Source organism: Podarcis pityusensis (assembly GCF_964106645.2).
Source record: "Podarcis pityusensis genome assembly, chromosome: 18".
In the NCBI taxonomy this organism is placed as follows: Eukaryota; Metazoa; Chordata; class Lepidosauria; order Squamata; family Lacertidae; genus Podarcis; species Podarcis pityusensis.
In genome coordinates this window covers 234,774-250,536 of record NC_138043.1, presented here as the reverse complement: position 1 = coordinate 250,536, position 15,763 = coordinate 234,774, and the positions used below count along the sequence as shown (strand labels likewise).

The following is a 15,763-nucleotide window of genomic DNA, read 5'->3' as shown; positions in this document are numbered from 1 at the left end:
AAGAAACTACTATTCCCATGTTTCTCTGGGGGGAGTGCGGGCAGCTGTCACTCTTTAAAGTGGTTGCTTCTGTTGCCAACCACCCTTCCTCGGCCCGCCTTATTCTCGTTCATCTTATTAAATACGGTGTTGTTGTCGTTTTTAAAAAAGAGAATAACCTACAAGTAACTGAAAAACCGTGTATGTTAACATTTTCTTTAAATAAATAAAAAAAACCCCAAACGCACGCTCACACGCACATGAAACATAAATAAAACCACCAGCAGCACAAAGCACGGCACGGCAAGAGGACCTCCAAACACACACACACACTTCAGAGTCTACTTCTATTTACAGGGAACGGGCCTTGGGGATTGCATTTCCTTTTTCCTGTACACCAAGGAAGACGGGAGGAGGACCGGAAAGGGGTTTTTGCAGGGGAAAAGAAGGGAGAGAGAAAGAAAGAGAGAGAGACACAAGCCATCCTCTGCAGGGCAGCAGTGGGAATCAAGGAAAGCTCTCCTGGCGGCATTTTGGCGACGCCGGACTGGCAAGGAGGGTCTTTGCCCTCCCTGGCTAGCCAGCCAGCGAGGCCAAAGAGAGTGTGGAAAGCTGGGAGATTGTGTCTGGACAAATCGTAGGCCAGGAGAGCCCCGCAACTGCAAATTGAGCCGTTTCCTAGATCTGAAAGCATACAGAGCCAGGCATCATTTTCTGCAGCCCTCCATATTTGCTGGGGTTCCCAACTCCCTCGCTGACCGCCGGCCACACTGGCTAGCAGGTCAGGAGCTGGAGGGCCGCAGATGTCCTGCCCTGAAGACGCCACAACAGCCACACGCCGCCACTCCGGGAGGAAGAGAGATGGAGAGGAGGGGCAGGCACAGAAGCAGGTGTGGGCCTCCCGGCTAGCGACATTGCGGGACCAATCCTGCTTTGGAGAGGGGGCCAAACAGGGAGGGCGGCAGCTGCAGAATTCAAACACAGGAACCAAAGCAATTCGGCTTCACAAGTGTCAGACCGTTGGGTCTGTCTCGCTCGGTATATTGTCTACACTGACCGGCAGCGGCCCTCTAGGCAGGGGGGGGGGTGTTTCCAGCTCCACCTAGAGATACCACTGGGGACTGAGGACCAGAGGGCAGGCGCTCTACTGCTGAGCAACGGCCCAATTGCTAAAAAACAAAATTAAGACACCCGTCTTTGTGGTTGATTTCAACGAATATGCCTTGTGAGGAATGAGGCCACTGGTCCATTTAGCTTAGCGCTGCGCCCACTGGCTGGCAGCAGCTCTCTGAGGTTTCTTTCCCCCAGCCTTACCTGGAGCCGAGGCCAGGAACCCGAACAGGGAGAACTTCTTTCGGCCCGGGAAGCAGCTGCTCTAACCGAGGAGTCAAGCCCTCGCGGCAACGGCAGTTCCAAGCACGGGGTGCCTGCTCTGCTCTCTTCAACAAGACGGGGGGTGTTTTTTGGGGGGGGAGACACACAGAATGCATGGACAAAAAGAACCAGCAAAGGAAGGCAGAGGAGGAGGAGGAGGAAGAAAGAGGAACAGCGGTGGACACCCAGATTTGCAAAACCAAGAACAGCTACAAATTGAGAGGCGTGTGGTCCAATAAATAAATAAATAAATAACATAAAGAAGAACCCAGAACAGTGGAAATAGCTTCCTCTTGACGCTGACCACCCGCCTCCCCAGCCCGCCCCACAAAGAAAAGACGATCCACAAAGAGAAGACAGGCAGGGGGCTGAATTCTCACCCGTCCCTTAAAGGAGAGCGAGGGGAGGTGGTTTGTTTTTAAGCTTTGACACCCCTCCTAGGTTTGGGGTCTCGTCCCCCCCACCCCCACCCCAAAAACCAACAACCCCACAAAGGATAAAGCAATGGGATGGGTCAATGGGGGTGGGGAGGTGGCTAGGCCAGGACTCCATAGTTACTCGGGAGGTGGCGGGGGGGGGAGAGATGAGGCAGGCAAGGAGGAAGGTGCGGCAGGAGGGGGGCGGGGGGAGGTTCGGGGGGCTCCGCCTGGGAGTCTCTTCAACAGGCACAGTCCTGGTGCGGGGGGGCTTGCTGGTCGGTCAGCTGCGGACCCTGCTTGGCCCCGGTGACGGCGGGGTCGGCCGTGTCCAGCGACTCGGACATCTTTTCGCAGATAATGTCCACCAGGCGCTCAAAGGTCTGCTTGACGTTGATGTTGTCTTTGGCGCTGGCCTCAAAGAACTCGAACCCTGGCACAGAGGGGAAGGAGGGTTGCAAAAATGAAATAAAATAATGAACACAGAGAGAGACAGAGAGCAAGGGGGGCAGGAAATGCAGGAGAGCCCCGGAAGGAGAAACAGGGATCTCAAAACGCCCAGCAGGACCCCCAACAAGGCAGAGACCCTCCTTCCTTGGCCAAACACAATATGGGGGGGGGGGAGACAGAGAGAGAAACTGCCCCCACCCGAGGGCAAACCTCTCCCATATTCCCCTTCCTCGTATTCCCCCCTTCTTCTTCTTCTTCTTCTTCCATTATTACATCATTAACACCATCCTCATCCTGAATCGTCTGATTATTATTTTTGTAACTGTCAGCATTATTTCATTTATATGCAGCCAATCAGGGTGGCCCCCGACAGAACATTAAAAACACAACAAAGCGTCAAATGTTTTAAACAACTTCCCTCCAGAGTGCTGCCCCGTGGAAGATGGGAGCCAGCTTGTTTTCTGCTGCTCTGGAGGGTAAAACATGAACTCATGGCTTCAGGTTCCAAGAAAGGACTAAATATCAGGAATAATTTTCTGACAGTAAGAGCCGTTTGACAGTGGAAGGGTCTCTCCTTCCTTGGAGGTTTTGAAGCAGAGGTCGGGTGGCCATTGGTCTGGGATGCTTTAGCCGAGATGCCTGCATTGCAGGGGGCTGAACTGGATCCAGGGTCCCTTCCAATTCAAACAATTTTATGAATCACCATTAATTATTGTTATCATACCACTTAGTATTACAGTGGCACCTCGGTTTTTGAACGTCTCAGAAGTTGGACGTTTCGGATGTCAAACGCCAAAAACCCGGAAGGAAATGTTTCGGTTTTCGAACACTTTTCCGAAGTCAAACATGCTATGTGGCTTCCGTATTGAGTTTACTGTTAAGTAAATGTTTCTGTAAGTAAATGCTTCGAACGCTTTTCGGAAGTCAAACAGTCTTCCGGGATGGATTACGTTCGAAAACCAAGGTGCCACTGTCTTTTAGCCACCACCAATTATTATTATTACCATCGTGAAACATGATTATTTTCATCACCATTATTTTTATTGCTATCCTCTCCATCGTTCTTATTACACTGATACGCCCTTTCCCTCCAAAGAGCTCAAGGCGCTGCCCATGGGCCTCTCCCCCCGCCATCGTCACAACAGCCCTGCGAGGCAGCCGAAGCCATCCTTGGCGGCCGAGAAGAAACCTTGCAAAGCCCTGAAGCCTCTCCCCCTCCTGGATTCCTGCTTTCCACCTCTCTCTCATTCCCACAACCCCCAGAGCGCCTTCTTCCGGCTGCCGACTCACCCAGGTGCTCGGCCAGCTGGCGGCCCCGCTCCGACGAGACGACCCGCTCGTCCTCCATGTCGCACTTGTTCCCCACCAGCAGGACCTGGGCGTTGTCCCACGAGTAGGTCTTGATCTGGGTCGACCTGGCGGAGAGACGGAAGCAGCAAGGGGGGGGGGTCACAGGAAGACTGTTGGGACAGCCAAAAAGACCACTCACCGCCTCCCCTTCCTGTGAAGCTCATAAACCGGTGATGGCCAAACTCAGCCCTCCAGCTGTTTTGGGACTGCAACTCCCATCATCCCTAGCTAACAGGACCAGGGGGCAGGGATGATGGGAATTGTAGTCCCAAAACAGCTGGGGGGCCCTTCCAATGACTGGACTATGTGCTTCAGAAGCTGAGAGCTCTCTGCCCTCCATTGCCCCCCATCTGGGCTAGCAAAGGGCAGCCTTAAGTCTCTTTCTCCCCCAGAGTACACTTCTGTATTGCCCACACTCAGGGTGGATTTGATTTAAATCAAATTGATTTAAATCACGATTTAAATTATTAGTAAGGCTTGATTCAAATCACTAGTCAGTAAGACTTGAGTCAAATCACTTTTTTTACAGAAAGATTCATTCTTGCTGGTATAATCTTAATATTTACAACCAGAGGAAGGCTTCCTTTTTGGAATAATAAATTTTCAGAGTCGTTTTTTACAGTTATATCAAAAATTACTGATTTGGTTATACTATTAGAAACATATTGACAGATAATTATGAAATTATGGTGAGGTTTAATAAGCCAACAGTTTATATTTGGACAACTTTTCTGCTGTACTTTGCTGGAAGGAGGAAAATAATCAATTCCTCAATAACAGTTTAAACAATTTATTTAACTAGAACAATAACATTATAGCACATACACGGAAAAATACGGTATATCTTGGTTACAGTGAGGCTATTATTGGATTATAATGGAAAATTAGTAAAAATTATTATCAAAAAGATGAATAATAGTTCAGAGGCTGGTGACACCCCCCTCCCACCCCCAGGATCTCCCCCGGGACTCACCAGTCCTGGACGGCGTTGAATGACTCCTCGTTGGTGATATCGTACATCAGGATGAAGCCCATGGCTCCCCGGTAGTAGGCGGTGGTGATGGTCCGGTATCGCTCTTGCCCGGCCGTGTCCTGGGGAAAGGCCAAGAGAGGCTGTTACGGAGGGGGCCGGCAGGATCAGGCCCCCAATTCTGTCCCAACATCAGCCGGAAGGAGCTCTTTCTTGGCAGAGAAATGGGGCTCTTTCAGTCACCTTGAAAGATCACACCTGAAGGCAGCCCTGTTTAAGGAAGCTTTTAATCTTTGATGTATTACTGTATTTTAACATTTGGTTGGAAGCCACCCAGAGTGGCTGGGGAAGCCCAGCCAGATGGGCAGGGTATAAATAATAAGTTACTCCTTCTTTCCCTTAGCGAGTGACCCTGCGAGGCGGGCCCTTTCCTTACCCAGATCTGCAGCTTGATCCGCTTGTCGTTGCGGTAGATGGTCTTGACTTTGAAGTCGATGCCGACGGTGCTGACGAAGGCGGGCGTGAAGGAGTCGTCGGCGTAGCGGAAGAGGAAGGAGGTCTTGCCGACGCTGCTGTTGCCGATGATCAGGATCTTGAACATGTAGTCAAAGTTCTGGTCGGAGGACTCTTTCTGGCCATAGCGGGCGTCGGTGGCGGAGGCCATCTGGGGAGGGAGGGAGGGCAGGCAAGGTGATGAGACATGGGGGGCCGGCCGGGGGGCCCCTCGCTAGCACCCCAGGAGACACCCGTGGAAGCCAGAAAGGATTAAAGAGAAACCAAAGCAAGAGCTCCATGTGCTCTCCGTGGGGCTCCCTTTGAAGGTGACCCGGAAACTGCAACTAATCCAAAATGTGGCAGCTAGACTTGGGACTGGGAGTGGAGACCATACAACACCAGTCCTGAAAAACCTACATTGGCTCCCAGAACATTTCTGAGCACAATTCAAAGTGTTGGTGCTGAAAGCCCTCAACGGCGCAGTAGACCTGAAGGAGCATCATTCAGCCCGGACACCGGGGTCCCTCTCCCAAGCGCCTTTTGGCGGTTCCCTCCCTGCAAGAAGCAAGGTTGCAGGGAAGCAGGCAGAGGGCCTTCTTGGTGGTGGCGCCCGCCCTGTGGAACTCCCCCCCATCAGATGTCAAGGAAATAAAGAACTATCTGACTTTTAGAAGGCATCTGAAGGCAGCCCTGTTTAGGGAAGTCTTTAAGGTTTAATGTTTTAACGTGTTTTTAATATTCTGTTGGGAGCCACCCAGAGTGGCTGGGGAAACCCAGTCAGATGGGTGGCATATTGATAAATAATCATCGTCATTATTAGAGATCTGTTTCTCAAGGGAGCCTCCCTCAAAGGGCTGTTTAGAGTGTAAAATGGGCAAAAATAAAATAGTAACGATAACAAGGCTCCCAAGCCCTGTCTTTCCCCCTTAACTATGCAAAAAAGGACCAGCGCCATTAATGGTGCAACAGACTGGGAAGAAAACGAAACCCAGTTTCCGTTCCACATCCACCTTCCTCCACCCCCTCCTGCAAAGCAGCTCACTAGTCAGAGCAGGCGAGCTGGAAATGCGAGCTGGCAAAAAATGCTTGCGGAGGGGAGAAATAATAATTAATATGTGGTTATTAGTCAAAGTGACATTCAGAGAACTGCCTTCCGCTGGGGGGGGAATACCTATGCGAAGGGAAAAAAGACGGCAAAGACGGAAGCCTGTTCGGTTCCCCTCTCAAATCCCATCGTTCGTTGCCGTGTTTTGCCGTGCACAATAAAAAATACAGCATCTCTACCTTTTTAAATAAATGCATGTATTACAGTTTCAAACGTCAGTGGGGATGCATCAACCCCAAGGCAAGTTTTAAGAATCGGGAACGAAGACAAGGATCGTTCATTTCCGGCCGGGGGCTTTCCACGAATCCGTCGCCATCTTTTCCGATCGAGCCCCCCCCCATCTCATTCGCCCACTGCCCCAGATCCCTTTCTAACCCTGTTGGATTAAAACAGCTGAGCAAAATAAAGAAGCAAATCTCTCTTTGCGGACAGCGTCCACAAAACGCTGCTTCTGGCCAGATTTCCCCAGGAGTCTGGGGGTGGGGAGGGCCGCAGCCCTATTAAATGGCCTTTCAACCCGCACGCTTTGTTCCACGGCCTACTTTTCCTTCTGCATAACCCTTTTAGCTAATTAAATGGCCAGCCGCTCGCATCAGGCAAATCTTGGGGCCGCTGAGCCGTTCCTACAGGAGGCGTCAAAGCGACCTAAACCGGGATTTTATGGGGGGGGGGAGACACATTTGCACACTCAGGCCGGGGAGGATTAAATTAATAAAAAACCCAGATCCTAGTTAGTGGTATTTTCGTGCATCGGGGAGGGCGGGGGGGGCCCCAAGCTGCGTTGGGAAAGATGCGCCCCCTGGTTCACCCCAAACCTCCAGGAATTTTAATTCTGGCAAAGAAGATAACCCCCAAAAAGGATAACAAGGAAACAGGATTAAGTGAGATCAAGGCAAGAGACGGGCAGCTTGCTTTTGCCAACACAAAACTCCTTATTTCCTTCGAAGAAATGGAGAGATGCCCCCCCCACCCCAGATGACCGACAACCTGCGCTCCCCCCATTGCCTGCCTGTTTGTGGCATGCAGGATTGACACCCCCCAGAAAAAAGGGTGACCAATTTGGGAAGAGTCCGGATACGGGAAGAGGGCTGATCCGCCTTTTTCAGGCTACGGCTATCTCAAGCTCCGACTGCAGTAGGGTATCAATGCAGCGCCCCTCCTTCAGATGCCGTTGGACTACAAAGCCCATCATCCTTCTCCTTCAGCGGCACTGGCCGATGGGAGTTGTAGTCCAAAAACGCACCCGATACTCTTGCACATCGACTCACACTTTCCCCCCTTCTTCCCAGCAAGGGAGAAAAAATCGTGCGTTTGTGAGCAGGCAAAGGAGAAGAAGAGCCACGTTTTCCTGTGTCAGAGGAGGCGGTCCGGAAAGCTTAATTTGCCCACGCGGGATGTTCTGTCCCTGGTATCGGGAACAGGCTGCCTGCCGGCTGCGATCCTGCGGGGTCTGCTTCCTTCTGCAACCCCGACGACACACACAGAGGGGTAAAAGAAGCTGTCTTATGTGGAATCCAGACCAGCTTGCCCACCTAGCTCAGTAATGCCTGCTCTGACTGGCAGCAATGGCTCCCCAGGGGGATGAACTTGGGACCTGAATGCAAAGAGACTGCATTCAAACTTTCATGGGGGGCAGGAAACGCCCTGCTTTCAGCTCCCTCCCCACCCAGAATGCGGACCCCCCCCCCACTGATCTTGCTTACGGGAGGTTATCAAGGCGGTTCACAGAATAAAATCAAAATATAAAAATACATAAAAGAAAAACAACAACATATCCATGGTAATAACAATATTACATGTCTCCTCTTCCAAGGGTGAGTGAAATAAGATCACAGCCATTTCACTGCATAACTCACATCTGCCCCAAGAATTGCTCTGATAATAATGATAATATTATGATCTGCTCTGTATCCCATATTTCCTCTGAGGATTACTCGATATAGATATCTCCTCTTCCAAGGATGATCAAAATAATATTATGGTTACTTATTACATAACTCACATTTGCTGCAAGAATTGCTGTAATAATCATAATATTGTAATTTGTTGTGTATTCCATATTTCCTCTGAGGATTACTCACATCTTAAAGTTGTTTATTACATATCCGTATTTATGTAATTATTCCACTTCAGCTAGGCCTTTGGCTGATTTGACATCCAATGCCCTTTTAAAATGTGTTGGGGAGCTGGGGCGCTATTGGATTGTTCTCGTTTTTACTTTTATTCTGCATGTTGTGGTTTTATATTGCAATTTTATCTTGTGAACTGCCCTGAGACCTGCGGGTATCAGGCGGTATACAAATTTATTTAATCATAAATATATTTATTGCTTAGCCCGCCACTCCTCCAAGAATCCCTCTAATAATGCAGAAAACAACTATTCTACTTATTAGGCAGCGTCTCAAACATTGTAAATATTTGTTGCATTTCCTCCAGGACGACTGAGTCGCTCCCACCCTCCCCTTCCCCATTTCATCATCAGAACAACCCTGCGAGGCAGGACAGAAGACACTCAATGGCCTCCAAGGTCACCCGGCGCATGGCTGAGCGGCGATTTGAACCCGGGTCCTCGTCTGCCTTGCTTGCCCCTATCTTGCCCTCCCCGCCGGCCCTGCGTGACCCCAAGGGCCACATTGTGCGCTGTGCAATTGTGCCGAGGGCCGCACGGCCTCACGGTGGGTGGGGCCAGGAGTGGGAGGAACCACCGATGCAAATCTTGCCTGGTCCGAGTTCGAGAGCAACATTCCAGCCAGTCCAAAACCAAGAGGAGGGTGCCAAGGGCCTGGTAAGAGAGGCCCCGGGGCCGCATGCGAGATTCGACCTAATCCTGCCAAATACAATCTAACAGCCGACAACAACGGAGGCGGATGCTCAAGCAGCAGGGCCCCATCTCTTTGCCTGTCCGCAGATAGACTGCTCCTGAAGAGGGGGCTCCGCCTGAGCCACCAACAGGCCCTCTCCTCCTCCCCACACATTTGGTTCACACACACACAGCCCACTTTTAAATGCCACCCAGGCAGGGCCGGATTGAGGTCTGATGCGGCCCTCAGCTCCTGAAGGTAATGGGGCCCTTTCTATGTCCAGCTGTCCTTTGTCAACAACAAATTGTCACTGTTTTTGGTGCTGAATATATGCTATATGGTCATTGATGGACCTCAGAGGTATCTCAAGCCCTTTGCACATGTTTCCATGCAACCAGTCCATGCAGAATGTTGGCACCCTATATATAGAAAGGAGCAAAGCAGGGATATTTGAGGGAGCAGGCGGGGCCCATGACTTACATCCGAGGAGCCGACACAACACAAAACACGGTTGCTGCATGTAGGTTTTATTTTATTTGGTTTTTATCTTATATTTTGGAAATGTACATCCAGGTTTTTCCCCTTTAATTTTTGGGGGGCTGCCAAGAGAGTGGGGCCCTAAGCTAGAGCTTGAGCTTAGACGTAAATCGGGCCCTGCACCAAGGCCACCAGCCTTCATCAGCCCCGGTCCCCGCAGAAAAGACGCTGATCTTGGCGACATCAATAGGGCCCAGCTTCCTGGTTGCCCTTGGCACCCGGGCATCAATTATTCATACGCCAGGCGTTGCGTGGCAGCCCTTTGGCCTGGACAGCCGTCCATCAACAGGACACACGCTCCGTTCTCCCCCTGCACAAATCTGATCCAGTTGCAAACGTCCCTCTCGGCTGAAAACCAAGAGGACAGGAGGTGGAATTGCAAAAAAGGGGGTACATTCTGGAAGCAAGGGATGCATGCAATGCTTCAATAGGTCTACTCCGAGTAGGGCTAACGCTGGCCCAGTCCATTCCATTTTCTCGCCTTCCCGTGCAAAAGGCAAGGCAAGCACCCAAAACCATCATCTCCTTGCCTACATTCAATGCTGCATCGCTCACCCCAGAAAAGCACGCAGTGGGTTGCAATTATGGTCTGCCAAAGGGGGTGGGGGTGGGGAGAGGATCCAAAAAACGTGAATGAATTGCCTCTCTCCGCCTTGATTTTTCGTTTTTTAGCTTTGCGACTGGCAAGCTCTCTCTGCATCAGAGGAATTGGAAAAGGGGGCAGAGGGAGAAAGAAAAAACCATCTTAAGCTCATTTTGTCATCCGAAAGGTGAGCTCCTGCCAAAGCGATTCGGATCCAGCTTCTTACAAAACGCAGAGGTTTGGGAAGGGTTTTTTTGCGTTGGGGTTTTTGCCTTTTTTGCAAAGAGATGCCTCCCCCCCCCCCCATTGCAAATAAGGCCCACCAGATCTGGCTCCTTTTCCAACCTGCGCTGCTCGCTTCCCCCTCCCCCCCCGTCCCTCCTTTCCCAATCCGCCTGTTTACCATCTGCATCGCCGAAGCCTCTTTTGCCAGGCCAGCATTTCCAGCTTAGCCCATCGCCGCCCATTGCAAGAAAATGCAGACTAAAAAAAGGAAAGCACCGCTCCCGTTAGCAAGCCAGCATCATCACTGTCCAAAACACCTCCATTTTTAATTATATCTTTTTGGTAAAGAATCCAGCGCTTTAGGCTTGGCTTTTTTTCTCCCCCCCCCCCCTGCAATTTTGCATCTTCTTCTTTTTTGCATGTGTCAAATGAAGGTTACCAGCCCCCCCCCCCAGAGACGCGTTCTTTCGCATGCAATGCAGGGATGCAAAAGGTGCAATGCAGGAAAGGGGAAAAGACGGCCCCGGGGGGGGTGCAAAGCTTGGGGGGGCTGCCCAAGGCGCGCACTCACCTCGGGAACGCGCTTCGGGTCTAGCAGCAAATGCAGCAGCAGCAGCACAAGCGGCGCGAGGCGACGGCACCTGCCTGCAGAACCCGGGCTGACGTCACCAGCGCTCCGAAAGGGGAGGGCGGCTATGCAAATAGGGCGGGTGACGTCAGGGAGCAAGGCACCGCCTCCGCCTTCGCAGCTCCTGGAGGCGGGATGGTGGGAGCTGCCATCCCGCCACGCGATTGGTGGATCGCCTAGGATTGGCAGCCCCGTAACCAGCTCGCTTGAAACCCGACGGGGCTGATTTCTAAGGAGAGAGAAACCTCGCGAGATTTCTTTCTCCCGCCATTTTTTCCCTTACCCCCCTCCAGGCGTATCTATGGCGAAGCAAATCACGTGACTCTGAGGGAAAATTATTTATTCTTAAATTCTATTTTTATTCGAGGGCTATTAAGCTATTAAGCCCTCGAATAAATGCTGGTCATGAGGGGAATTTATTTATTCTTAATTCTGTTTTTATTCAAGGGCTATTAAGCCCCCTCAGAGTCATTTAAATGCTGGTCATCCAGAAATAAATCACGTAAATCAGAAGAAGAAAGACCAGAGGGGAATTTCTGACCAATTTTTCACCTCAGGATAGTCTGCTGTTGTGCTTTTCTGTTCAATTATCACCATGATTTTTATCTCACAAAAAATGCTCATCTGACGTTTCAGACAAAAATAAAAGAAAATACCACATATAGAAGCCCACTGGTGTCAAAGCAATTATATAATCCACAAATCTATGAGGAACGATGCTGGAGATTGTTCTGGCCATATAAGATCAATTATGGATTGAGGGGTTTTTTAATAATAAAAATATCAAGCCAAATACACGGTTCTTGCTGCTGTCATGATGAAAACATCCATCTTTCAACATGGCAGCCCTTAAAACTTTGGAACTCCCTGCCTCTTGACACGATTTACATTTTATTCTGGGCTTTATTTGATGCCTTAATGTATCTTGTCAACCGCTTTGAGATTCTTTCCTTAAAAACATAAAGAGGTACAGAAATGAAATTAATAATAATATGATGCCAACATTATTACATTACTCGTATTAGCTTTCAAAAGCTTCCCCCCCAATGTTATCTGTGTTCCATTGATAATTTCTTTTTTTAAAGAAAAATATTGTATTTTCCCCATTTCTCATTTTACAGTGTTTCTACATCTGAACAAAAACCAAAACTTCCTTCGACTTCCCTCCTCCGCTCTCTGCGGTTCCTTATTTTACATCACCAGTTCCAACCTGTTTATAAATGTAATCTTTTTGCTCTCCAGAAGTTTATTTTTTACGCCTCATGTTTATGTCAAGCCTGCTAAACTTTTTAATCGCTTACAGTAATAACACTATTGTTATAAGAAAAAACACGGCTCCTTTTTGGTACCCAAGAGCCCGTAGAGAGTCCTTATTTAGGGCTGACCAAAATTGTTGAGCTTTTAAGGATTGAAGAGTTGTTGAACTTTTTATACAATTTCACACCAAAGTTGTTGAGCTTTTAGGACTGAAGAGTTGTTCGGCTTTTTTTTTTTTTTGATTTGACCCCAGGACATATACTGCCACGGGGGCTGGATTAATATAATGATAATTATTATTATTATTATTATTATTATTATTAATTTATACCCTGCCCATCTGGCTGGGCTTCCCCAGCCACTCTGGGCGGCTTCCAAAAAAATGAATATTAAAATACTATAATACATCAAAGATTTAAATCGACCGGCGGGCAGGATTAGGCCCCCAAAATGGACTTTGGACATGCCTGCATACAAATACTGCAAGGAATTTATGTATAAATTCCAGCAGATCTCATGCACATGCAGCCCACTGCCCAAACCAGCCCAATCCCTTTTGTGACTTTTGTGACTTGTCCCCACAAAACACGTCATCCCAGTTTCTTCCTGTCTCTTCCAAGGGCCTTTGCTGCACGACACCAAATGATGAATGTCTCTCTGGACTGGCTCACGGGGGAAAGTTCAGAAATGCCTCTAGAGCTGTGAGCTCCGCTGCTCCGCAGCCCCTCTGCCTGAGACCTGAGGGCCAGACAGGTAGCCATGCCAGAAATCACAATATCCGCCCTCCCTTCCCCCCAGGTGGGCGGGGTTTGCGGCACCAAGCGAGGCTCACCTGGGCAGGTGCCACCCACCTGCCTGAGCTGGCCTTTGACCCGCCCTCGGCCAGGGAGGACAATGGACGGCCGGCCAAAGGAAAAGCGGCTGACCCCTGGGCTCAAGCCTCTTTTGCTGCTCTTCCTTCTGGGACCACCCACCCACCCTCCCTCAATTAATATTTCTTGCCCTTTAATTTCAGCTTAGGTCAGCGATCTTCAATTTAACGGTTTCTTCTTTACAGGCTGATATTTTGCCTTCCAGGTCAGCGGCCGCTGCTGCGGTCGTAAGATGGTTGCTGTATTCAGAACCGGGAAGGAATTTCCCCTGCATTGGCAGGTTTCGCCTTCCCCGTAGCAATTTCGTCACAACTTTGGGGGTTTTAGGCCTTGGCAAGGTAGCCTTTGGTCTAACATCAATGTTCCCTCCCCATGCGGCGGCGCTTGCAGGGCCCATTGAAGGGCAAAACCGGGCGTCCCTGGCCCTAGAGCGGCGGCATGTGGGTCAAACTCCCGGGACGAGGTCGGTGGAAGGGCAGGCTGTGCAAGTTTGCACTTTGCAGTCCCCTCTCGCTCAGCCTCAAGTGCCTGCATGTCCTCAGCCAGGCGGGCTGAGAGGGTTACCTGCCAGGGCCTGCGCCAAGTTCCCCACTTCTAAAATTCAATCAAGTTGTGGCCCGTTTGAACCCATACTCTGGTCTCTTGTGCCATCATTTGGGAAAAGGGGGTAGGCACCGCAGACAGGGTTTCGCGCGTGGGCCCGCAAACCCAGGTGAAGACAAAAGGGTGGGATGAACTTGGCTGGGAAACAGGGAAATGTGAATATCTCTTTTGTTCCACTTGATGGGTGTTTGGTGGAGGGCAAGGAGAACCCTTTCATGATGTAACCATGATGTAGTTTTGGGGGCTGTAAGATGGGGATTAGCAGCTAAGAAAAGTTTGGGTTCTCTCTTGTTGGGGGCTTCCATCTTGTTCCACCTGGTGGCAGGTGGGAGTCCTGGCGCGACCGCCTTCAATCAAGACCAAGCCGACTGGCTGCTCTTTTGCTCTGGGATTCCTGGCTGATCTCCTTGCTTTTGGTCCAAGGAGCCCTCAGATTTCTCCGTTCACAATACACCACAGAGGGAGGCAGGTCTACAGCAGAATCCTGCCTGCCAGGAGACCTGTTGCTGGGTTTGCCTGGAGAGCCTGGCCCTCCTTTTGTGAGGATAAATCTGAATTTCTGAGTCCAGGTCTCAGGCTGCCCTCTTCACCCCCAAAGGTGCCCTTCAGGCAGGATTGGGGAGCAGGGAGACAAGGGGGAAGCTTTTCCCCTTTCCATCCAAACTGCAGAGGAAGAGTTGAGGTCCCTGAAAGAGTCAAAAGGGCTTCAGGACTGTCTTCCTGTCCTGTTTCAAACATGTGGTTTATACAATTATGGATGTGTCTGCCTGGTACGTTTATGAACATTTATTTTACACCTTAGACCTTCTAATTCTCATAACATTAGTTATGCTTCTTAAGTACTCCTTGAGCATCACCTGAGTCGCAGCATCACTTTGGCTTGGCGCTTGCTGGTCATTTTCTGACAGGAATTTTTCCTCCTTTTAATCAAATAACTCCAGTACTTTATTAAAGTGGTTGTTCTGTGTCTCTGGGTACGTTTCTGTGTGGGATTTCACTTCGTATCACGACGCTGCCACCAATTAATATGGGCACAACGGCCCTTTTCCCCCTGGCGCCATTGGGCTGTTCTCTCGCTTAAAAATGGAGCGCCCACCTCACAGAACACCACTTCTGTTCAACTTTATCTTTTTCTTTCTCTGCTTCAACTTGAGCCAATTCCAATCTTAGTCTCCTCATCTCTCATTCAGGGTGAGGATTTTCCTCAGATGCAGCAGCTCTGCACTGGGTCATCCTGAGTCTCTGGCTTGGCGCTTGCTGGTCATTTTCTGACAGGAAATTTTCCTCCTTTTAATCAAATAACTCTAGTACTTTATTAAACCGGTTGTTTTGTGTCTCTGGGTACGTTTCTGTGTGGGATTTCACTTCGTATCACGGCGCTGCCACCGATTAATATTAATAATACCTTAGACCTTCTAATTCTCATACCATTGCTTCTGCTTAATAGTCCTTGAGCATCACCTGAGTTGCAGCATCGCTCAGCCGGCACAAAAAGAGTTCGTTCTCTTTCGTTTTTAGTGCAGGTTGCAGAACTTTCCCGCCTGGCATTTCCCCTCCCTTTCTCTGCTTTTTGCCTCAGCAAAATGGCAGCACTTCTCAATTCAGATTCTGGAGTTTCCCGCCTTCCTCCCTTTCACAATGGCTGCCTGGCTGCCCAGACCGGCCGGTTTTCAGGAGTCTGTGGCCCAGAGAAGCAAAAACCGCTTTTCCTGCCCCTGCTCAGTTCCAACGTTTTCTTTTCCTCAAGCATCTCCAAAAGAAAAAAGGAACAGAGATAGTGTAATAACACTGTATCTAAGACGGAGAAAACTTTTGCTCAGTTTCCAAAGGAGAGAGCAACGTTAGAAGAGATGGGTCAAGTTGCAAAGGCTTGGGAATATTGCGACGGCCCTTTTCCCCCTGGCGCCATTGGGTCCATTCTCTCACTTCAAAATGGAGCGCCCACCTCACAGAACACCACTTCTGTTCAACTTTATCTTTTTCTTTCTCTGCTTCAACTTTAGCCAGTTCCAATCTTAGTCTCCTCATCTCTCATTCATTGGAGGATTTTCCTCAGATGCAGCAGCTGGGTCATCCTGAGTCTCTGGCTTGGCGCTTGCTGGTCATTTTCTGACAGGA

At 49.7% G+C, this 15,763-nt stretch overlaps 1 protein-coding gene across 1 annotated transcript; it reads right to left on the bottom strand.

The window, feature by feature from the left end:
* Positions 1–1,068: 1,068 nt before the first annotated feature.
* RAB3A (RAB3A, member RAS oncogene family) lies at positions 1,069–10,964 on the bottom strand. The gene is made up of 5 exons (XM_080989252.1): positions 10,857–10,964; positions 4,976–5,203; positions 4,543–4,661; positions 3,510–3,634; positions 1,069–2,202 (listed from the first exon to the last, which is right to left on the bottom strand). Exons 2-5 carry the CDS (start codon positions 5,201–5,203, stop codon positions 2,012–2,014), a joined length of 663 nt encoding a protein of 220 aa, XP_080845378.1. The 5' UTR covers positions 10,857–10,964; the 3' UTR covers positions 1,069–2,011.
* Between the last annotated feature and the right edge of the window lie 4,799 nt (positions 10,965–15,763).